This window comes from Wasmannia auropunctata, unplaced genomic scaffold, assembly GCF_000956235.1.
Source record: "Wasmannia auropunctata unplaced genomic scaffold, wasmannia.A_1.0 LD334341.1, whole genome shotgun sequence".
Lineage (NCBI taxonomy): Eukaryota > Metazoa > Arthropoda > Insecta > Hymenoptera > Formicidae > Wasmannia > Wasmannia auropunctata.
Genome location: NW_012028549.1, coordinates 24,703 through 49,667, shown reverse-complemented (window position 1 = coordinate 49,667; position 24,965 = coordinate 24,703). Strand labels below are relative to the sequence as shown.

Below are 24,965 nucleotides of genomic sequence, written 5' to 3'. Positions count from 1 at the left end.
GGTTTCAAAATTACTCATGGGACTATCTGGAGAAATAAATTTAATAGAACTCTCTTAGTCTAATACGTATATAGACATAACGAATTACCTTTAGAGATGTAGCCTAAAAAGTTTATTTAAATCTAAATCACAGACATGATAGTCGCAATATCAATAATCGCTAAATAGAATAGGATTTCCTGTTACTTTTTTGTACTCACTATTTATTATTCGTTATTTATTTATACCTATTCGTAGCAGTATGAGAAGGCGCACCTCTTACCAATTTCAGTGGTATGGCATTTCATACGCATCCCCGCTTATCTACACAAACGGTTCAACGATATATGTTTAGCTTGATTTGTCCTGAAATAACAAAAGCGCCCTTGCCAACGCATATGTCAATAATTCGACAATATTTTTTGTTTAATCTTGCTGCAAGATTAGGTCCTGAGAACTTATGTTGTATTTGTCTATTGTCTTGCTAATTATAAGTATGATTTTTTTCTATTATCCAAAGTAACATCGTATGGTTGACTGCCATATTGATCTTTATAAAATTTACATTCAAAAGAGAGTCTGAAATCCCTTTGATTTAAACTCTCGCACGTGATGAGCGAAAACGAGATAAAATGTGGAAAGGAAAGAAATGTTATTCACTGGAAGAATTTTTGAGATATTCTCAACGGCTATCTAAAGGATTAATAATTGAGAGGCTTATCTTTCGAATCTAACTAATATAATTAGATGTGAAAGATAAGTATTATATTATTTAATTAAGCATTAGCATGAGAAAATAATAGTGATACATAGGGGACTAGATAATTGACAATCGTATGAATAATTAAGAAAGGATCGATGAATCACACAAAAGATATGTAAGTATATACATTATTGTAGTTGCATGGAATATTATTAAAACTATTAATATTATTAACTATTATATTAAAACAGTGTAAAATTCGGGAATGTGGTAGCTTGTAAACTTATCCGTATAATCACATACAAGTACAGATCATTGTCATCTTATCAAAGTATCGAAAGGCTTCTTTCGAAAACGTTTTATATTTCTCCGACAAATTGGATGTTGTTCTTAACAAAAAAAAAAACCGTCTGACGATAGTGACGATTATCGTTATTTTAATATTTCCTCGACTTTCCAATCCCTAACGTCGCGTATTTTTGACTTTCATATCGTCTCGAACGAGACGCCGAGGAAAAATATGTTTTACCTGTTAAAGAGAATAATTCGGAATCTATTCTTCTTTTTCCCTCTTTCTTTACCAAGAACTACTGGCGACTCGCGGAGATATCTACCAAGTGATTTGACAAAACTTCCGTTAGGAATGTATAAACAGTGGTGGACGAAATGCGGCATCCCGAGACTTCCATTCGCTTCCACTCGCCCGGGGGTGAGTGTGTACTTCTTCCCTGTTTACACTTCAAATCCCGACTGGCTTCCACAGTTGGAAGCGAGAAGACATATCTTATACGAGTGCTACACAGCCCGTTAGAGAAAATGCCACCAGTTTCGTTGCTTGTTTAAAAGAACTAAACATCCTGGATTTCGAATGAAATACGTGATAATTGTGAAAAAATTAGTTCGCACGCGACCGCCTTAATCGCGGATTCTCACGGTTGAGCTTACTGCGACTATTGTTAATTGACATATTTTGATTGGTATTCACAGAGTTCGATCTTATCCGTCTGTCGATGCATTGATAACTGGAACATCCATTTCAAATTAAACGTTAAAAATTGAATTATTAAATTGTCCTCGAATTTTTCTTTGGTCCTTAAATATTATTAAATGCTTTATCGTTCTCTCTTTCTTTCTTTCTTTTTTCCAATATTCGCAGAGTCCAATCTTATATTTAATCCATTATATCAATGCATTGGTATAGCCGGATACTCATTTCGAATTAAATGTTAAAAATCGAATTATTAAATTGCCTTTGGTCCTTAAATATTAATAAACGCTTTATCTTTTTCTCTTTCTCTCTTTCTTCTAATATTTTTTCTTGAAAAAAAACTAAATAGTTTTCACTGATAATTTTTATCAGCTCAAAAAATCAAGGTTAAAATTTAATAATAAGTTGTAAAATTTGATTGCGATACACACTAGAAATTAAATTGACGAGTCACAGTTAAAGGCAAAAAAAGTGCGCGTTGAAGATTGCCGACGGTCCGTTATACACAATACCTAACGATAACTTAATTTTATGTGTTACTATATATATTTGAGTTACTAGAGAAAATGGCGTTAAAAAAGAAAGCGAATAATATAAGAAAGAATATAAGATATAATACAGAATGCAAGATATAATAAGAATACAAGAACAAAAGAGATTAAGAAAAAATTTTGGTGAAAGTTTTATGATGGGAAAAACCCAAAGAATGAGTACAAAACAATAAAAAAGAAACTTTTAGGTTAAAAAATAAAAATGCATAAGTTTCCTATTTCGAAACGGTTTGCATTTCGAATGTTTTATATCAATGTTTTACATTAAAGCGAAGTCTTGTTTTATTAAGCATATTAAGCATTTAATTACATGATGAATACGAATCTTCGAAAACTTAAAATAATAAACTTAAAATCAACAGATCTTCTTTTTGAATGCAACATATGATATTTTATAAAAATTTTTAACAAATACAGAGAAATGCTTTATCATTATGGCTGTGGTATAAATTGATTATTTTATATTAATTAATCAATGTATAATACCTCGATGTTATAAATGAGAGCTAATTGATAATTTTTCACATAATTTACATAATCAATCATTTTATATTTGTCTTACCTTCACTACAGAATATTCATCCGTATCTAGACACATGTGAAACATGTGAGAAAATAAGATAAAGAATTAAGATAATCACTTATATAAATACTGTCGCAGGATCCTTCACATATTCTAACTTCAGGTTAGTTATAAAAATAAATAATATATAACAATATATATAATTCTGCTAACAAGTTAATAACAAGTAAAAAATGCTTTGGATCTTTAAAATATTGAGTGGTGCACGTAGACCTGGACGTAGACGGCCTGGCACGTAATTCCGTGGATTTCTCAAACGTTAGTACTATGCAAAAAGAACAAGAAGAGGAAAGGGGTGACTGTCGACTTGTGGTCATTTCTGACTGACGGAAACGGACCGACTCCTAATGTACCGCTAAAATCGTCTAATTGGGCTGATGATGTAGAGGATGATTATAAAGGATTTTCATAAAGCAGCAGCAAAGATCCGGTTATATCGTCGGCAACATTGCCGACTGCTCCAAAGGCTGCACGATAACCAGGGATTGATGAAGAAAATATTCCTATAAATCCTCCTTATGTCTGCATAAGAAATTTGCCATACGACGTATACGGAACAGACCTGGCAAATTTCTTCACAGGTATGAAGATCTCAAACATACATTTACCAAACGACGCAAATAAGATTAAGGGCTGCGGTTGCGTCGAATTCGAAGATCGTCAGAGTTTAATTGATGCTCTTTCTATAACAAATACGACGATTAAGTCGAGTTCTTTTATAATAATTCTAAAATTTTTATCTAAAATAATAAAATTTTCTTAAATACTCACACACATGCGTATAGAATAATACGTATTATATAAATATATGTTATTAATATTTCATATATGTATATAATAATGTATAATAAATAAATAATAATGTATATAAAATATGTATAATAAATTTTGTGTGAAATATATATATATATATAACTACATTTTATTATATACATATATAAAATATGTATCTACATATATAATTTTGAATCGAAAGGAACTTGAGAAACCGCTATTAAAATTAAAATAAAATATTTAAAGAAATATTTTATATCTCGAATCATTTCGTTGAATATAAAAGATTTAAGATTTTGATAGGTTAAATAAAACTTTGTTGCTATCGACACGATACGAAGAATTCTGTAAGTAAAGTGTGTTGTGTGATTTTATCCTCTTCCCCTCATCTTGACTCAAGAACAAACCGCGGCATTTACGGTCGTCTGTCTGCCAGCCGGATTCTGTAATTTGTGGTGACAATTTCATGTTCTGCCTCGTGCACGATACTCATAACGGGAACGTATGACGAGGCCCCCGGGAACACGCGATACAAATCCGTGCAGGGTCGGTGTCTGGTGGAAGCGGCGATAACGATCTTAACACAGTCATTAGATGCACTTGTCAATTTTTCGCGACGACTTGCAGTCGCTGGTACGCGTGGAATTGACGCCTGCTGATGGCACTGTTAATTCTGTATTACTAAACAGAATATCGCGCTTTATTATTAGTGAAATTTATATACATAATATATAATTAAATAAATAAATTTTTAAGATTGAGTAACGAATGCTTTTAAATTAAATTTATTTTTTAAAAACATAATTTTTTTTCTTATAAGCATATCTACAATATCTACATATTAAATATAGCGTAAGACGTTTATAGGGAAAGAATTAAAATATTTAAAATAAAATATTAAATATCTAGACGTGAAGTCTATATATTACCACATTTAATATATTATTTTTTGTTTAAATAAATATCTAAACGTGCCAAAAATCTTTTAATAGGTTTTTCATGCATGGAATTGTAAGAATTTAAATGTAGAATTATATGATATCCATTGGAAAGTAAAGATTTAGTCAAATAGCAGTTATCAGTGACCGTTCGTCGAAGAGATCGGAAAAATGAAATTTGTGTGACGTATCACGTTGCCTTACCTTCTCCTTTAACTCTCACTCTTTTCTCTCCCTTTCTCTTTCAGAGTGTTATGTTTGTCGCCCCGAGAGGCGACATGCAGGGGCGACATGCGACTTTTGGCGCGTTCTGGATCCACGAACTCCCTTCACCACTTGTTGTCGAGATAGTGAAACCGCAGCCAATCAAGTGTGCGTAGGCGGTGCGACGATGCCTGAGCCCTGAGGGCGGCCGCGTTCAACCAACGAGCGAGCGAGCTCCATGCCATCGTAGTTGGACCCGTGGTGGACTGCACCGATTTCTGGGCCAAGAAAGAATCAGTCGCCTCAGTTCTATTTCACGATCGTAGAAGGGTGCACGTGACTTCAAGCAGTTCGTTCGGAAGATTTCCGCGTTGCCTCGCACTGACATTCGACAATTGAGGAAGTGATAAAAACTGTCGGTCCTGTGCGGAAATGTTCCAGGATCTGAGTAACATTTCTCTGATGCCCCTGGAATTGAAACTGCAACTGTCGCCACTCTTGATGCAGCACTCGTCACCGATCGCTCTACAGCGTAACTTAGGTACGTATTGAATTATTTCCAGCATAAATTTCAATTCGTTTTATAGTCGACGATGTGACGAAGACGGCCTCACGGGTGAAGGTTAGCGGTTTGTGTTTACGGTGATTTTGAGTTTTCGACACAATTAGCGGCGTATATGATACTCCAATGTCAGAAACTTCAGTTTATGATATTGATCCGATGTAACGTGTAAAAATTTTTAAAATATAATTCACGACTGCAATCTCCCACTCAATTCAGTTTTCTACCCTTAGTTTCTCTTCATTTTTTCTTCAAAACTTATTTATTGATTGCTCTATATTTAGATCATTATATTATCGAAAGAATTAAATTGCTTTTACTGAAAAATCCTTAGCGCGGCGATTATAATGAATTTTTAATTTGGAAGACATCTATTATTATTGGTTTTCTATGTAACACGCAAAAAATTTTTCAAATATAATTTGTGACCAATAATCCCTCACTCGAGATCTTCAGTTTTTTAATTTCACTTCTTCTCAATGTTTTCCTTAAAATTAATTTGGACATATTGTCGTTGTCGGAATAATTATATTGTTTTTATCGAAAGTCCTTAGCGAGACGATTAAGTTATAATGAATTCTTAATTTGGACGGAAATCTATTAATACCGATCTGATATAACGTACGTGTAAAAAAATTTTTCAGACATAATTTGCAACTAATAATCTTTCATTTGAGATCTTTAATATTTTATTTTTATTTTTTCCTTAAAATTAAATTAGATATATATTATCGTTGTATAATTGGAATAATTATATTGTCTTTATCGAAAGTCTTGAAGGCGATGATTAAATTCCAATGAATTTTTAAGTTGGAAGAGATCTGTTAATATCGATTCGATGTAAAATGTAAAAATTTCTCAGATATAATTCACGACTGACAATCTTTCACTCGATTCAGTCTTTCGGCTTCATTTTCTTTTCTTTTTTCAAAATTGATGTAGGCACGCTGTCGTTACATTATCGGAACAATTGTATTGTTTTTAATTTGAAAGTCCTTAGCGTGACGGTGAAGTTATAAATTTTCCATTCGAAAAGGCATCTGTTTCACGGAGAAAAAATAGTTTTCATGATCAAACGATCATAAACGTCTCGTATGCGAATTTTTTGCCTGTGAAAATTTGTGAAATCCGAGCGGTCTAGAAGGAAAGATCGCTGTGACGAATCGATTTGCACCCTAATGAGGAGACCGGGTTCTTCCGGGGCCACCTTGTATCACTGTCGATCACCAAATATCCCGTGTAATGTAACCTACATTGGACACTGCATTGATTATTCGACGAAAGAGATGAAAGGAGACCGCGACCTTCGGGGCGAACAATTGTTATCTACCTACTGCAGAATGGCTTTTTAGTGCGGTTTACGGGTGCCGGACACGATTGTATCCATAATGCCACGAGACAAGTGCGATGGTTGACGTGAAACGCTGTAAGGGTAACCCCCGCTGGCTACGCTATTTCTGTTACTTCATCCACACTAATATTTTCCTATTCACCCTCATTGTCAGACAGCGTCGCCTTCTCAGAAGAAATGCCGCCTGTGTGCCTATTGGCAATTCGTGTCGCGTAAGATAGTGGCGAACGCGGTCATCGGTATATTAAAAAGAATTCTAGAACTCTCAATCTTATAATATTTATTCATTTTTGTTACATTCCCTTTTTCGTACATCTCTCTCTGGACATTTTCCATCATATTTTTTTCAGGGTATTTGGATACACAGATAACACTGCATGGTATAACACAGTGAATTATTATCCATGTTGTTTGTCAATGTTAAATAAGTATAAAATGAGAGAGATTCACTATGTATAAAATATATATATATATATTATAGACAATGATAAGACACAATATTTTTTTAATTTTTTATTCAACAGTTAATAAACCACAGAAATGCACGCGCATTCAAGCCAAAATTTCGAGAAAAACAAAGAGCATTTTCCAGCAGCGAGAGACACATATCACTGTGAAACACATGCTTGGATTGTGCGTGCGCTTCCATTGCTTAACTGTTAAATAAAAAATTTTAAAAATGTTGTATCTTATCATTGTCTATATTATCTATAATATATATATTTTTTATTATATTATTAATGATATATATATATTTTTTTTACCATATTATCAATAATATATATTTTCCCTTATTTTCCCTATTATCTATAATTTATCCGTGTATCATACATAATTTTTCCACATATTATCCATTTTATACTGTAATCTATATCTTGTTATCTATCCATGTATAATATATATAATCATAGTCCAATAATCTCTATAAGAAAATGAGCGCTTATAAAATATCTTGATATTGACAGCTGACATTTACACAAATAATGTTTAATTTATCATTATTTAATTGCAAAAATATCCGTAATTTGGTAATTAACAAGGTTGAATTTGTCTTTTAATGCTGAATTATCCTCAAAGTGTGATGCTTTAATAATGGAACATTTTTTATATCCTTTTTTGTATTATTAATCGTTAATTAATCATCATGCTATTAATTTGCAGATGAGAGGATGAATTCAAGAGAGAGCGAATGGCTCTTTCAACCCCCATTGTTGTCCGGTGTCAATGCGGAACTGGTTAATGTAAATCTTTGGCAGCAATTTCATCAGCACCAAACCGAGATGATAATTACGAAGTCGGGCCGGTGAGTACTTTTATGTGTCTTCATTGCTGTTTTTTTTTTCTAAAGTAGATACATCAAAGTATATATTATATATTTTTTATATATTACGTATTCAAAATTATTATATATTTTTTATATCATTTCTTATATTTTTCTTATATTATTTATAAATTCTTAGAATGTATTCTTGAACAATGCTCAACAACTAGAAATCAATAAGATAATTGTAATAAAAAAGAAATAATCACAACTCAAACGTTGCAAACGAAACCGAATGATAAAATAACGCGGTGACAAATCTCTCGCGATGCGTAATCATAATAATCCTTCAAATGTCGTAATATTTTCCTCTCACGGTCAGTAAAGCAAAGAAATCTCGAAATTTAATATAATGAATCAGGATAAAATGGATCGTCGACGAAAACGTGACTGGCGGTATCAAGATTCAATTATAACAGTCATATAAGAATAATTATTCATATGTGCCGCGCGTGTTTATGACGCGTCTGAGTGGCGCGGTAGCGGTGGCGCCCGCGTGCCTTCGGTTGGAGAGCACGAGGGTTGATGAGGGAGCGAGACAAGATACTTCCCTTGAGACTTCTTCTTTTCTCGGCGCCCGTGAAAAGTGACGAAGCCGAAGAGACGTCGCGCCGCCGTTGCCACTCCCCCACTGTCTGGCAACCGGAGGCCTACTGCTTAGTCGGGCGCCACGCCGGCGCTCTCGAAGCCATTGCGTCGCGAGTTACCTCTCAGGAAACAACGGATCCTGCTGCGAGGATTCTGCAAAAAAAAATGCAATACGAGAGCACCATGTCCCTTATCGCTGATTTGCGATGGTGCTGACCCGAACAGGAAAAATGCGGTCGAAAAATTCTTTCCCGGAAAACTTCCCGGAATGGAATATATCAGATATCTCGAGATCGCGAAGACATTCGTCGCGTCTTTCGTTTTAAGAGAAAGCTTTTTTTAAAAAAAAATTTTTTTTCTTACGGAAGATAGAAAGTTTTTACATTTTTGTACGGTCACCTTGTCGCCTACCTACCTATACCTACCTATCTAACGACCACCTATGAACCACTTAAAGTTTTTTCTTGGTTGACACGCGGCAACCATCAATCGTTTTTAACGAGCTGCCGAATCGTCCTTTCCATTGTGGTAGCGTTTTTCGCAGGTATTTAATGCCGGCATTCTGACACATTAAATCTCAGGTGAACTCTACACGTTTTTCTATTTTAAATCTTTAAGTCGGATTTTAAGAAAATTTTTAGACTGCAGATGTGGTATTTAGGAGTAGAAGAAGTTTTTTCCGAAAATCTAGACGATAAGATATCTGAAAAAACAGATATAAAATTAGAATTAAAGTTGGAGATAAAAACAAGTAAGTGATTTATTTAACTAATAAATGATTTTGTTTATTTTTTTAATAAAATAAATTGATACAATTATTATAGAAATAATAAGTTTATCGATTTATTCTATCCAAAAAGATGAATAAAATTATTTATTAATCATTTATTAGTGGATTAGCAAAAAAGTAGGAGCCACTTTTTTATTTCTATTTTTATATTTTTTTGAGATATCTTAACTCAGACTACCTACCATCGAAAAAAACAATTTTTAACTATAAATATCAATTGCGATAAAAATTAGAATTCGATAAGATTTTGAAAAACGTATTTTAGGGATTGGCTAAGATTTAAATCGGATGTAGATAACCTCAGATAACTCTTCAAATAACTTTTTTCATCTTAATAGTAAAAAAATGAAGGCATAGTTAAACTTTTTTAATAAGATTTAGTAGTTTTTAATCATTTTAAAGAAAAAGTATTTAGTAGCTGTTTTTCTTTATTGGTTGAAATATTCATATCTTTCTTATTTTTTAAATCAAATATTAAGAAATATTTATTCTTTCTTATTTTTATAAATAAAATATTAAGTAAATCTATATATAATGATTTCTCAAATCTAAATATATATATTAGTAAATTATAGATCAATTAATAATATATCAATATGTAGTTAACAATAGTGACTTTTAATTGGGGTATAAAAATTATCCCAGAGATAATAATCGTTTACGCAATAAAAACTAACTATTTATCGAATTAACGGATTAAACATTAAGAAATATTTAGTAAAACTGTTAGTATATTTAATCCAAGATTAGGAAATTATGTAATCCCATTATTAAGATGGGATTTATTGAAAGTTGTAAAAAAAAAATTTTTTTTAATAGGAAAATATAGGATAGGAAAGTTAGGATTGTAACATATAGAATAAACATAGCCGAAGGCTTGGAGTGCTAAGATAAAAAGTTAAAAGAAAAATTAAGAATGGAAGAATTTGAGTTAAGATTTTAAGTATACGAGGAGATAATGGTATGAAGAATGCGAAAATATTAGAGAATGGAACATGAGTTTGAAGAAGATAAATGTAAAGATAAGGTTTAGACATGCTTAGAAGTAAAAGGCTGTGTAAAATAGGATAATGTGCAAAATATTGTAAACACAATAATATAGATAGGTAAATGGTTGAATTTTGAAATGCCAAAAAGGACAATGTGCATGAATGTGCGTGGAGAAAGTGTAAAGCCTCTTTAGTTATAGAAATGCTATATTAGAAGAAATAAATATTCTATTCTATTCAAAATTTTTAAAATATTGCAAATTAAGTTTGAATTTGAAATCCAAATGAAATTAGACATGTCAAAATTATTGAAACTTACGCTTCTTTCAAATTTTGCCTTTCAGAAGCTTCGCTTACGTTTCTAGCTGTCATTTTCTCTTTCGACTTACGCTCAAATCTTTATTTTTGCTAGAGAAAGCAATAAGCAGTAGCAAATAAAAAATAATTATTTGCTTATCGTTTATGTTTTTCTGTTCCCCTGGTCTAGGCAAATGTTTTTTATTTCCTACTTGCTTTGCTGCTTGATTGTGATTAATCGATTTACTTACGTCTTATATTTTTCTATATATATGTCATGATTTTAATATATAATTAAGGTTACACAAACGTTACAACACTTTGTTTCTTTTTAAACAATTGAATCTTAACAAGAATGATTTAGCGAGAATGATTTCTTCCTGAACGTTCCGATTGTTCCAAAATTATGTGATCGAATGAATTCCGTTTTCGCCTAAAAGAAAACAATAATCTCGTGGGTATTTAAGCGTCCCGATATAAGTCTTTTCGTTTCCGTCGCTCCCGAAATTCGATCTGATGACGTATATTACGATAATTTTACTTATATGCGATAGGATCATTCTAACAAGATAGACGAAGCGTTTTTGAGTGACGACAAGTCCAGCGATTAATCTCATAGAGAGTGTTTTTGTCGCGCAAAAGATGCGCTGCAACATGTCCTTAAGATTTATCGCTCGTCTCGCTTGGGGGTCGGTAGGTCTTTTATAACCGGCTAAAAATGCGTTATTCATTCTTTTAGAAACAAAATGGTCGTAATTCGACGCGCGTTATAAACGCGTTACGGCCAAACGTGTAGAAGGACATCGCGTTTGTCACGTCCGTTTCCGACCGACCGAAGCTTTCGCCGGAAGCTATTGGATAATTTCTTCCCAAACTGGGTGCACTCGGGGCGGTTAAATGGTCGATAAGCGTACGTGGAAATTTGCGTGGCTTTAAGTAGATAATGCTATAACGGGCGTGATATCACGCGTCACGTTTTCGTGTTATATCGGTGTCGCGTGGGCGTGAAAACCGAAAGGACGGAAGGAAGGAAGAAAGGAAGGGAGGAAGGGAGGAAGGGCATGGAGAGATTTGTAGCCGTTTATGTTTCAGGACGTTGTTAGAAAACTCTCTACTTTCGACGACACACATGACTTTTACACATAAAGCGCGAAGATTTACGAGGGAAAATTTGATTTTCCTTCCTTTCACGTGTAGCGTGATTTTTAATAAATAATATGTCGGATGCTTTCTAGAATTATATATATCCAGTGACGGTTTTAAGAATAGATTTTTTGATTGTAGGCATTTCTTCTGTAATAAAAATACCGTTGATGCTAACGAGTTTTGCATTATACGAATCTGAATTTTTTTTCGGAATTAGGAGTCATATTATTTACATTATGCAGTTTATTTAGTTTATGATATTTTAGTTTACACAATTTATTCACGTAGAGTGTTTTAATTTATTTTATATTTTACTTTTTACATGTTTATTTTCTTTATATGTTTTAAGTGATTTTTTTGCACTTTCTTGCAAATCGGTTTTGCACATTCAACCAAATATAAAGGATATTTTATTTGCGTGTTATTTTCTTATTTCGAGGAATCGCATTTTCCAAAAAAAAAAAAAAAAATCGTATTTCCTGGGTCTCTTCCACGGAAGGCAAGTCCATCTTTGTAATACTATATACGTCGAATATCTGATTACGTGGCATTGGACCACCTAGTCTCCGCTGAACGACGCAGGATGACCATCGATCGTATGTACTTTTAACGGGCTGACGGATCATAAACGGATGATCGGGGTTCCGAGCAAGAAAAAAAAGTTCGGACACATGTTTATCTTCGCCAGGGCGGTCTTACTCAACAACAATAGCGGCGAAGGTGTCTATCTCTTCGTTCGTGTCTCTTCCGGCGTTTCTCTATTCGTACACGTGCCGACCACGTGCTCCCTTTCGCTGTCTCTTTCTCCCTCTTTCTCAATCATGATTCTCGCACCAGAACTTGCGAATGCTCGCACGATATTTTTTGTATTCTATAGCATAGATAATTATCCCCGTGGCACGCATACCGTGCTTTCAAATGCATTCAGATTTTTTCCTCGTTTAAATATTGGCTCCCGTGCGACACAATCGATTTTCTTGGTTCCTAGAACGCTCAACAATGAACGCGATAATGAAGCAAAACGAAAAATGTAGCCCTTTGAGAGATAGTCCTTTTTTGTGACCGGCAAAGGGTTAAATTATAAAGAGTTGAAGTATAAAAATGATTAAAAAAACTAAAGATAAATGATATATTGACATGTTTCTGGCTTTTGAATTTTCCTTGACTTGAATAGTTCGGCTGTCAAGAAACTAAAACTATCGTTATATCCTATTGTTAGAAGTTTCTTTTTGAGGAAGCTATGATGAAGCTTGCAATTTGTACGGGTTTTTTCAAAAATCTTTTACACTCTTTTGTTTGAGAAAAAGTTTCTCTTTTTTCCAAGAAATCATTTAAAATGATCATAAATTAAACCTTTGTCGGCAACATATAATTTTGCACTTTTTGTTAGCAATCTGGAGGAGCTGTGAGAGTCAAATTTTTCCCAACTGTGTAAAATAATCTGAAAAAAATTTTGTATACTTATGAATTTGACAAGTTTTTACTATCATAAAAATCGGATTGTATTTTACTTATTTTTAATATAATCGAATCAGAAGTAAAGTCGTTGAAAAACTGTGATTTCGATTAAAAATTTATAAGTAAATTTAAAATAAGTATATAAAAAAAAGAATTTTTTAAACCATAATACGTGATATGTACTTCGGAAAAAATTTAGTCTAATAATATTTAGTCCAAAAATTTGAATTATTTGAATATATTTAAACAAATGAAGATTTTTTTCAGTAAGAAATTTGAAAAAATCTTATTCGAGAAAGAAGACAATAAAACTTTTTACAGATTAATGATTAAATTTAATTTTTTCATCAAAATAAGTGTTAAATGAGATACGTATAAGATTTATTGAGTATAAAGAAATCTATATTGTATCAGCGAAGAAATTATGTAAAAGAATATATATCTTAAACAAAATCTTTATATATTTATTAATTAGCGTTAAAAACATATAAAACACGAAAATTTCCAAATTTTTTATCAAAAACTCGACTATGTCTTCAAAGATCCACATTGCGGAAGTTTCAAGAAACACAAAACATTATTGATTAGTCATTGAAAAAAAAGCAAATCTTAAAAAGTAGCGTAGATTATTTTCATGATATATTTTAACAAATAAAAAAGGTTAAAATTTAATAGAAATATGAAAAATCGGGAAATAGAAGTACAGCACGATTTTTGATCGAGCCAAACTTTCGTCGTTTCCTCGAGGATACGTGTGCATATGTGTTTACACAACAAACACGTCTACGTATACATTGCCGTTTTTATTACATGTTGGGGGTATGTCGAACAGACGCGTACGCGTGTGCTTCTCATATGAGAAGATAACCCACGCGACTTTTAAGTGGCCTGGCAATCAGCGGAATAGAACATGAGGCCAGAGCTCGTGCCACCGAGATGCGGCGTTATATCACACCACTGCAGACGTTATCTCGTCGCTGCCGTAATTACGAGAGGCTCCTTAAACCAGACGCGTCTGTCGCAGCGGCACGAGCATCCGACGGCCGCGGTCGCGATAGCGCGCGAACGCGACCTACCTATCGCTTTTCGAAAAAGGACGATGAGTAAAATAGGCTGCTTTTTGCCTAAAAAGTGTAAATTATACATGTAATTTCATAATTTTTGAGTTGCTGAATATGATGCACCAGTTTTATTTATTTATTTAAACCCGAGAAAATGAGCATTTAAAAATATTTGAAATATTTCTCTTTTCTTTTGATAATTTGAATAATAACATTTTATTTGAATTATTTAATTATTTGTTATAATTTATTTCTACAGCTAAAAATTTTTACTAAAAATTGCGAAAACATATCAAAATTAAATACTTCAGAAGCATTACATCTAATCGAGCCGATGACAAGCGCGTATGTGACGTTCTGCCTCAGAAGTATGCGTATACTAGAAATACGCTGGAATACATACTTTTTGCCAAATCAACATTGAAACATTTTTTTTGCTAAATAATTTAAAAAATTATAAAAATAAATTCTAATACAATTAATTAAATAATTGGAACAAAATGTTACAAACTGTATTATTCTAAGGGAGGAACTTATTTTCGATTCTTTTAAGATGATCGATTTTAAGATGATTTTGACGACTTTCCCATGGCCTTAGATAAATAAAACTAAGTACCACAACAGTTACAGTACAGTCGTATTCACAACAGCTTAAAAACTATAAAATTACATGTATAATTTTATTATACTTTTTGAACGAAAATCGGCCCATTTTATTCATCGTTCTTTTCGTTCGACCGCGATTATGATTGTGATCAAATTTTCAATTAATAAGAAACAAAAGAATCACTTCACGTAAAATAGAATAACGAGATTTGAATATACATCACGATATGTGAATGCTTTCCATTTAGCGACAAGTGTCTTTGGTACCTGTATATCAATAATGATATCTAAAGGAAAACGAAATTTCTATAACAATACACCTCGAAAGCATGAAAAAAAAATATAGTTGCTATCCTCGATAATTTATAAATCAAGGTTTAGGACTCGGAATTTTGTGTTATCGCTTTCCACCGTTACCTGACGCTCCTCTCGGAGCTTTACCGTCTCTTTATACCTGCTAATGTATTGACAATGCAACAACGAGAAGAGCAGGCGGGGACCAGACGTGTACAGGCTACAGGCAAGTCCTTTGTTGGCCCGCCGCGTCGTCGACTCGATACGAGAGGCCGAACGCGAAATGTACCGCGGAGGAAAACCGCAATTAGGCAGGCAAGGCGGGACGGCGGTGGTCGGCGCGGCTCGATTTGACCTTTCGTAGAAATATTTGCGCAGCCGGAAAAACTAGTTGACGAGGGTGAGAGAGGCCTGGGAGTCCTGCGTAGTAACAGGAGCGGATTTGACGCCCGCGCCGTCGTCCTCTCGGCGACGCCCATCCGTCGCCGGCACGTTAATGACTATAACGAAGCCTCCGAGGGCCTTTGTTCCTTCGAGGAAGAGTGCGAATACTTATACCTGCACGAAAATGAGATCTCTTTTCAATGGCGTTAAATTTTCTCCACTGAGGCAAAAAGTCATTTACAAAATGGCTACGCACATGCGTTATCTCTAATCGCGCGCTATCTCCGTGCCGTTGTTAGATAATTCACAAAATCACTATTCGCTCGATACTATTCATGAATCTTCATTATGCATGACTTGTAACATTCTGATCGAAAATACTTTTTCTAAATATTTGTGTGATAAAATTGTCTAGACTGAGTTATCTTATAGATCCAATATAGAATAGGTACACCTTAGGTGTACACATTTCTTTTTTGCCTAAATACGCATTCCAGGGATCCCATCCATATTTTGTTAACATAATTCCAGCAAAAATATACATATTTCATCAATTTTTTTTAATCGATCAAGAATTGATCAAGAAACAGATTTATGAATTTCGGTCTATGAATGACACTTTTATTTATTTCATCTGAAATTATTATTATTAGATACTTTAATATAATATACAATTTATTTTTTTTTTTAATATAATTTATTTTGTATCTAACTTTGCTGTTTATTAAACAGTTGCGCATTTCTTCGACTTTGAGCTTTTCACAGCTTATAACGAAATCAGCTGGATAATTATAGTATTAAAAGAATGAAGATAATCTTAACGTGACTTTAGATGCCATCCCCAATGTCAAACTATATTGCTGTCTTTTCAATTAAAATTTATGCTTTTCCTGTCACATAAATCATAATTAGTCAAAGTAAAGATTTCCAAACAAATGTTCCTGTACCTGCTATATATAGTGTTCTGTAACTGGCATAACCGATAATTCTGCATGAAAAGATGCTTTGAATGTATGGAATAAAACTTTTTGATTTGAAAACTCTTTTAAAAAATCAATCATTTTAAAATTAAAAAAATAATATATTTAATTTGTGTTTTTTTACATTAAATTAGCTTCAAGGGTATTGCTTCATATGTTATCGAAATGATCTCAACAGTGTATTTATATTAATAATATAATTAGAAAGAATTATAATAATTTTTTGCGAGTTGCCATAAATTATTTTTGCAGATGTTACTGTAATTTTCTATCCCAACAGTGGTTATTATTAGAATGGCCCTTGTTGGGATGTTAAAAAAGCAAAAATATGTTATTAATTTCAACTAGGAGAGTTCACTAATTTGTGGGACTGGTAAGGGCTCACAAATAGCTTGTAATTTTCTGAGCCGTTCTTTTCTTTATTTCCGCATTGTGGGGAAAGAATGATAGAAATCAGGGATTAAATTACGATGCTGTTCTAGTAATTCTAGAAGCCGTTTAGTACCGTCTTAGAGGCTGATCTGCTGATAATTTCGCAGACAGCAGTCAACTTTCATTTCAAACGCACCGTATCTAAAGAAACGATATATAGTCCACTTTCTTTAAATTTCCGTGTTATCCATGAAAAGAAGACATAGGTACTACAAAGTTCCTCCTTACATTATATGTAAAGAAGGATTATGTCGTCTTCGACAGATTTTTTCAGGTACTCGAAACTTGCAGTTTAGAGAGAAATTTTGAAATTTGTGAAGCTCAACACTGACAATGAGTATCATTGTTATCCAACGATGATTAATGGAAATCTCTTTTTTTATCTTTTACAGACGCATGTTCCCGTCCGTTCAATTAAGCGTAAGCGGTTTGCAAAAGCGTGAGACTTATTATGTTCTCCTGGAGGTAGCACTGGCATCGAATCAACGGCACAAGTACTGCGGATACGAGAACGAGAACAGGAACAGCAATATGGGTGGTTGGAGCTTGGCGGGACCGGCGGATCCACAGCACAACTTTGACCGTCGGATATATATGCATCCCGATAGTCCCGCGATAGGCGATCATTGGATGGACAATCCGATCCACTTCAACAGATTAAAGCTCACGAACAACGTCAACGACAAGAGTAATAACGTAAGTAATTACGCTAACTAAATTATTGTAATTATTGTACAATATAATATATTATTATAAATATATTATATTGTACAATATATTATTGTAATTAATTCACAATGTATGCTAGGTTTGTAAATACGAAAGCACATATGTCTGAGCAGATATTATAGTTAGTTTATTTGTGCTTCTTCTGTACAATTAAAATTATTTAAATATTTTATGTTCCATGTAATATTTCTGTGTTACTGTAATAATTACTCTTCTAAAAAGCTTCTTTCTATATAATTTATATTTAAAACAACAAAGAGTAAATAAAATATAAATTGTTTGTTAAAAATAAATATATAAAATATATAAATATTTATTTTTCAAAAATAATTTCTTTTTAATAAATAATTAATTTAATTGTTTTATTTTTTAGTAAACATTATATACTGTAACATAGAGAACAAAAATTATGAATTATTAATAGCTTGCTCGATAAAATCATAAAGCTTTGTAAAATGATACTCGAAATCTATTAGAGAAATAACGCGTTACAGACGAAAGATATAAGACAATTCTTCCCTTGGAGAAAATAGAAAGAGAAGATTTATGGCCAATTTAATGGTTGCCTCTCATTTATCCGATTCTTCGATGTTTTGACAGCCTTAAATTAATTTAAAAAAAAATCCATATTTCCTCTTTCCTCGCTCCCATCTTCGTTATTTCGATCTTGGTACATTTTCTCCCATTTGTTGCATGAGGGAGTATCAACGCACTTTGTCTTTAATTTAATTTTGAATTTTCTTTTTTAACACTCAGTTAATATAGTTACTCATAAGACAAAGATGTTACGAATTATTTCAGATGATCGTAAAACATCGAATGTGATTTTCTACAATTTTTATTTTTATTTTTTTTTTGCGATATAATATCTTCTGTTTTCTTTCTAATTTTTATTCTTCCTATTTTCTTTAGATATATCAAATAATAAATAAAAATGTGATACAGTAATCTGTGTCCTTTGAATAATCGGTGTAAAGAAGCATTAATTTTTTCTTAATATCAATAAAGCATTGAATGTGAATTTCTTCTCACTTTAATAAATACAAGATTTAATTATTTCTATTTCATTAAGAAAATAATATATTGATTCGGTATATATGAAGAATATTTTCGAAGGCTCCTGATATTTTTGCGGGTATTCCGATTATTCTCTCACAAAATTCGCTCGGAGGCGAAAGCGTGGTCTTGTGGTCGAGGATTAAAGAAATTTCTGAGAAAGAAAAGATCAGCGATGCATTTTCCGGAGGAGTCTTAAGCTACTCAAGACGGTGCGGCGCGGCACGCCGCGCCGACGGTCGATCCAGCGTCTATAAGGAACGCAGATTAACACGCTTCACGACACCCTGTAATCGATATACCTCCCTTTCCCGTTAGGCCTGAACGAGAGTGAGTTTGTTTACGAGCCGACTGAGTTCCTAGCTGCCGCCGTCGCCGTTGGTGTTAAGGACGCCGTTTTACGGTTCTCTTCTGCCTTTGTCGACGGCAAAAAGGACCCGCAGAAGAGCACGGCGGCACTTTTGCCCCTCATTATTGTCCATTCGTGCTGATTCATGCACGAAAAAGCGTCACGATAATCCACAAAGGTCCGCGGCTGAAACGGCGGCGACAAACAAGAGATTCGCATTGTCACGCGTTTATCAATTTCGTCACCTTTCCCTTTAACTATGGGAAAACGGGCGGGATCAGATCTGGTTTAAGAAGCTCTATCTAATCTCCCCCTAATCTATCTATAATCTAAGGCATCTAATCAGAAAGGATTATGAAGGCAATCAGAAAGGATAATAAAGAGGGCTATCAGAAAGGCGATTACGACCGCATGTCGTAGAAATGTCAAGATTTTCAATTATAAGCGATTCTGAGTTTTAGAATTTTGAATCTAATCTCCGCTTCTCAGCGCGGGCGCTTTTGAAATTTTTCTTCTCAGTCAATTTCAAACAAAATTTATTCTATATATGATTATCGAAATATGTAACATTAAAAAAATTTTTTTAAATTTAAAAAATATATAATTAAGAAATTAATATTCTTGTTAAATATTTAGCAAACAAAAATGTCACTAAGCAGATATTTTTAGTCAATAAATATTGTGCAATTAAAAGAAAAATAGATGAATTTGAGACAGCTTTCACATACAAAACTTATTATAGTTTTACTGCTTGATTATTTGTTTAATTTTTAATATTACGCCCGTTTTCATGATAAAAGCTTCATGCGAAGTATAAATATACCGCTTGAAATCGGCCGTAATGACTACCAGATCGCGCATTGAAGTGGTGCATCTCGCTCTAGATTCGTACGAGAGATCCTCGGTGGCACAGAGACATGTGATTCCGGGAAGGTTGCAGGGCTTAGTCTGGTTTTCGGGAATCGCGTCTGTGTCTACCGTCGGCCTCTTTAGTGAGGCGCCAACTTATCTCGAAAAAGCGGCGCTCCTTTTACCCGGTTCCTCAAACTAATTACGAATTTAATAAAATTCCCGGCGCTTCGTCCCACCCCCTTTCCGTCCCTCCGCCGCCCCCCCATCCGCATACGCAACTAACAGAAAGAGTCTCTTCTTTCGTGCTTCTCTCTCTTCTCCCCTTTGGGCTCGTCTTTCGCGATGCAGATACTGTAACAGCGATCCTTTTTTTTGTAATTAACATTCAAAAATAAGAAATTTGTATAAAAAGCGAAATCCATTTACAAACTTTATGATTTGTTTAGATTTTGATATTTTTTAATTGATGATTTTTATTTAATTGTATCGCTCAAACGAAACGTAACAGATGTGAAAATAATATCTTATAAGATATTGATTTAATAATGTTTAATAAAGGTTCAATAAATTTTTTAAATCCTAATTTTAGTCTTAGCAATGCAAAATCGAAAGTTACATCTTAGTTACATATATATTTTTAAAAAAATTATACTAATTTAAAAAAAAATTTATTTTACAGGTGATATTAGCATCGATGCACAAGTACGTTCCTAAAATCTGGATAATCCGTTGCAGCAACGCGACGAACCTCAATGAGCTTTTCTCTAATCCTGCCGCGTCGTTTATTTTCAAGGAAACGGAATTTATCGCGGTAACAGCATATCAAGTACGTAATATAAAATAAAAACGATATGTTTGATATTTTGTTTTAGTTTTGTGACATTCATCGTTTTAAGAACTGTCTGAATTTAGAACTGTATGAATTTAATCCTTTGCGATCTTATATCGAGTTGGAAGACGTTGTAGTTGTTCATAATATAATTTTTCAAGTATTTGAGTTTGCACGAGATTATAATCGACGAACTATTTTTTTTTGTTGAGGGGAGGGAACCTAAACTCTTTTGAATAATAAAAAATTCTTTGGTTTGTTTCAAACAACCAATTAAAATAGAACTGAGAATGAAATATTTGATCTTCATATGTAAAAAATAGTCGAATCGTAAGGTTATTTTAATTATTACATATTATACTTATTCTGTCTTTTTATCTATTGTTGTTATATATTTTTTATTACTTTTTTTCACATCTATAAAAAATGTCTCGTTTCGAGGCACATTATATTTGTAGAATAGTCGCGTAGTTTCTCCGTGGCAAACATCTAACGGAAACACCTTCGTTTGCGATCTTTTTGCAGAACGAGAACATCACGAAGTTGAAGATCGACCACAATCCATTCGCGAAGGGTTTCCGCGAGACGGGACAGTCGCGGTTCAAACGCAAGTATCAACAGACCGATCAGCATGCTCAAGGGGGTTCCAGCCGCGAGACGAGCGACGAGGGGGGCAGCCCCTCCGGATCGTTCTCCGACTCCGAATCGACCCCGGCCTCGAGCGGACGGGGCAGCGTGAGCAGCGCGGAGAACTCGACGCAGGAGTCGGCGAAGAGACTCGCGGTCGAAAGGAATAACACGGACAGCAACGCCAGGTCAATCGTCCCGGACTCGCCGGTATCGCACGTCGTGAATCGACTGTCGAATGCCGGATCGCCGTTGAATACCGAGAACGATCACAACGAGGCGCTCCTCCACAGACCCTGGGTGGACCGACCGTCGCATAGGCAAGTGGTACCGCTGTCACCTTACAATCGGCCGCCTTCTCTGTATTACCATTCCCTGCATTACGGTAATACGTTGCCATATATGTGTACGGACAATATACAAAGCTATATGAGATTTAACGATTACGCGTTCAGTAATTATAACCATTCCATGTGGAATGCTGTCAGGGAGCACTTCAATGCTTTTCGGTACTATCCTTTATTCAGGTGTAATGAATAATAAAGCTAGAACGAACGCAACAGTGTTGACAGCTTGCTCCCCTGTACGCACCTATGGTGGCTGTGACACATGCGAACGCTGTTTTTTATTTTTAACTCGCGACTTCGTTGCAATAAATGTTTCGTGGTATGGAGAATAATACGTGCGAGTAATCGACTGAAGACTGAGGATTTTAAAATTATCATCTTATAAATGATAAAGGATAAATAATATCAAAGTTATATATATACATATTTGCGTATTTTTATATTTATTATTTTCATAATTACTTACGCGCGTAATCTTATTCTTCATTCGTGTGTTATGTACATACATATATATATATATGCACATCATATATAAACGTTTTATGAATTTTTAGCTTAAAATTAACATTTAAAAAAATCCAAATAATATGAAAACCATTTTTACATCATAAATATCTCTCATAAAATTTATAATACATTTGATATGTATGTATCAAATAATATGTCAAATAATAATAAATTTTATGAGACAAAGATAATTAGGATGCTGATTAAGCTATTTTAAAGATTCATAAACGTTTCTACATGATGCACCAAAGATTGTTGCATGAATAAATACTTTGTAAATGTCCCCTATAAATGGTTTTAATAATATGAGTTGAAGCTCATTTTACAATTTGTAGTCGTCATATTTCACGTGAAAGAATTTTTGACGTGAGTTTCCAGCGATGAAATGTTTTGCATACGCCATATGTACACATTTGTTCCTACATGTTGTTATCAATGAAAGAAATGAAAAAAGAAAGATTTATTTTAAATGAGCAGACTAACGAAATCCGAGAGTTTAGTAATTGTATATGTACGGAAAAACATCGATAAGACATTAAAAAGTAAAAAAAATTTAAGATTTAAAAATGCAAAAAAAAAAGATTCGTGATTTTACAATTACGAATAACATATAAAAATTAAATTAAATCTAAGATTTTATATAAAAATCACCGCGAAAGAATACGAATGTTCATTTTTTACATATCTTAAATCTCTAACATGAGTATTATCACAAATATATTGTAATAAAAAGTATATTTTGATGCAAACACATACACACATACACGTGACATTTTTGTCGCGTTTAATTTTACAACCCGTACTTACCTGTAAAGTGTCAACGAGGTCGAATATCTGCAAATGTTGTTGAGCTTGTTCGAGAGACGAGGCTTCACATCTTCCAAGAAGAATTCACCGTTTCGTTCGCAGAGTGAATTTGTTCTTCTAATTAATACAGTGAAAGTGGAAGAAGAAATAAGGGCGAAAAGAATGGAATCGAATGGGGTGAGAAATGAAAGCCTCTGAATGGCATACAATTATTCGATCGTCGCATATTATCTTCTTCCACTTTCTTGTTTCGATTTATTGCAACAGTTATATATATTCGTCTACGAAAGCATAACATAATTTTTCTTTCTTTAAAGCGCGAATTACCTACATCCTACATCGCGTATCGCATACATTTGTTTCTATACTTTCTATACATATATGTTTATACATATAATATATTATTTATACATACGATGAAAATTTTCATATAGTATAAATATATATAATATGTATATATGTAACATATATATATATATATATATATATATATATTTTTATATCATACATCACATATATAAATCATATTGTGTAACATAATGTATAATATAAAAAAAAAATGTATATAATGTATGTGCATGTGGGCGTGCACGCACGCTCCCGCATACGTATGTATATGTATATATATTTGTGATAACAACATTAGATTTAATATGAACAAAAATGGACATACAAGTGAACACGCAAACTCTCGAGTTCGCATATTTTGTTTGTTCATTTCTTTTCCACCGCCCGTATATGGCTGAATTTAAATATTCTCACTGCGTAAGTGTATATCGAAGGCAAGAATATGGTGCAGGGATTATTGCAAATTGAAAGTGCGACGCTTGTTTGCTGGATTCAAAGGAAAAGCAAAAAAAGATGAGGGCAAAAAGGCAAAGTGGAATTCTTGATTCTCGCATTAATTCGCTCTCTATAGACCTTCTCATCGCCATTATGAATTCTTCGATTTCTTCTCGCATCCTAGCTTTGCCATATATCTCGATGATGATAACGTAGAAGTACCTAAAAGCAAAAACATGCTTCGAACTTCAACTGCAATAATTCGTATTCGCTATATTCATTATCAACGGCTCGTTTTGTCGCGTCAAATGGTGTAATATTATCATTGTACAATTAATTACCAAAGAGATATTTCGTGATGACACAATTAGACGAGACAGTTTTTTTGATAACATTTAATACAACATTTACAATATTTCAATACTTATATAATTACAGGGCGTGATAATTAAGTTACACATAGACTGTGACGAGATAATTGAAGGCATTTCGAAAAGCGTTTTCTCGAGCATTCGATTCGCTGTATGATGTAAATGTTGTTCAGAAACGGGGACTATATTGGACGATAATATTAACAATAGATATCTTTGATCTTTTTTATATTTTTTTATGGTCTCAAACCACTTAATTGTTACATTATGTATACTTGTATCCAAAGAATTTTAGACTTACAGAACGACAAATGATCGAGTGCCTTATGCGTCGCGTCTTGTAGTAATTAGTAAAAGACCTCATAGATAAAATATTTTTATACGTAAACCTTTTTTAGCGCGTTTATATACAATTTTTAACCCTAGATATACACATTGTTTTTTTGACGACGTCGTATACACACTGGGCTGCGTTCCAAAATTTACTCGGATAATCAAAACTCTGTAGTTAGCCATATTTATTACTGTAACTTTAGTAAAAATGGACATATTTAAATTAATTTTTTTTCAATTGATAGAGAATCGATCAAGAAACAAGCCCATAATGTTTAAAAATCGATAGAATTAAGGAGTTCCAAGATATACGGGTTCAAAGAAAAAGTTAAGTTCAAAAACGCTCGAAAAAATTTCGATTTAGCACCTTTGTTTAAAAAATCATATCTCTTTTGT

General features: G+C 33.3%; 1 protein-coding gene across 1 annotated transcript; it reads left to right on the top strand.

The window, feature by feature from the left end:
• Positions 1 to 4,756: 4,756 nt before the first annotated feature.
• LOC105458748 (T-box transcription factor TBX3-like) lies at positions 4,757 to 22,338 on the top strand. The gene is made up of 5 exons (XM_011704268.1): positions 4,757 to 5,261; positions 7,795 to 7,936; positions 17,372 to 17,675; positions 20,645 to 20,791; positions 21,320 to 22,338. The coding sequence occupies exons 1-5, from the start codon at positions 5,153 to 5,155 to the stop codon at positions 21,959 to 21,961; spliced, it is 1,344 nt and encodes a 447-aa protein (XP_011702570.1). The 5' UTR covers positions 4,757 to 5,152; the 3' UTR covers positions 21,962 to 22,338.
• Positions 22,339 to 24,965: the final 2,627 nt, after the last annotated feature.

Excerpts from the sequence above, each read along its gene's own strand:
- LOC105458748 (XM_011704268.1), top strand. The coding sequence starts at position 5,153 with ATGTTCCAGGATCTGAGTAACATTTCTCTGATGCCCCTGGAATTGAAA. Across the intron at positions 5,262-7,794 it reads CGCTCTACAGCGTAACTTAG|ATGAGAGGATGAATTCAAGA; the intron begins GTACGTATTGAA and ends ATTAATTTGCAG. Across the intron at positions 20,792-21,319 it reads TCGCGGTAACAGCATATCAA|AACGAGAACATCACGAAGTT; the intron begins GTACGTAATATA and ends ATCTTTTTGCAG.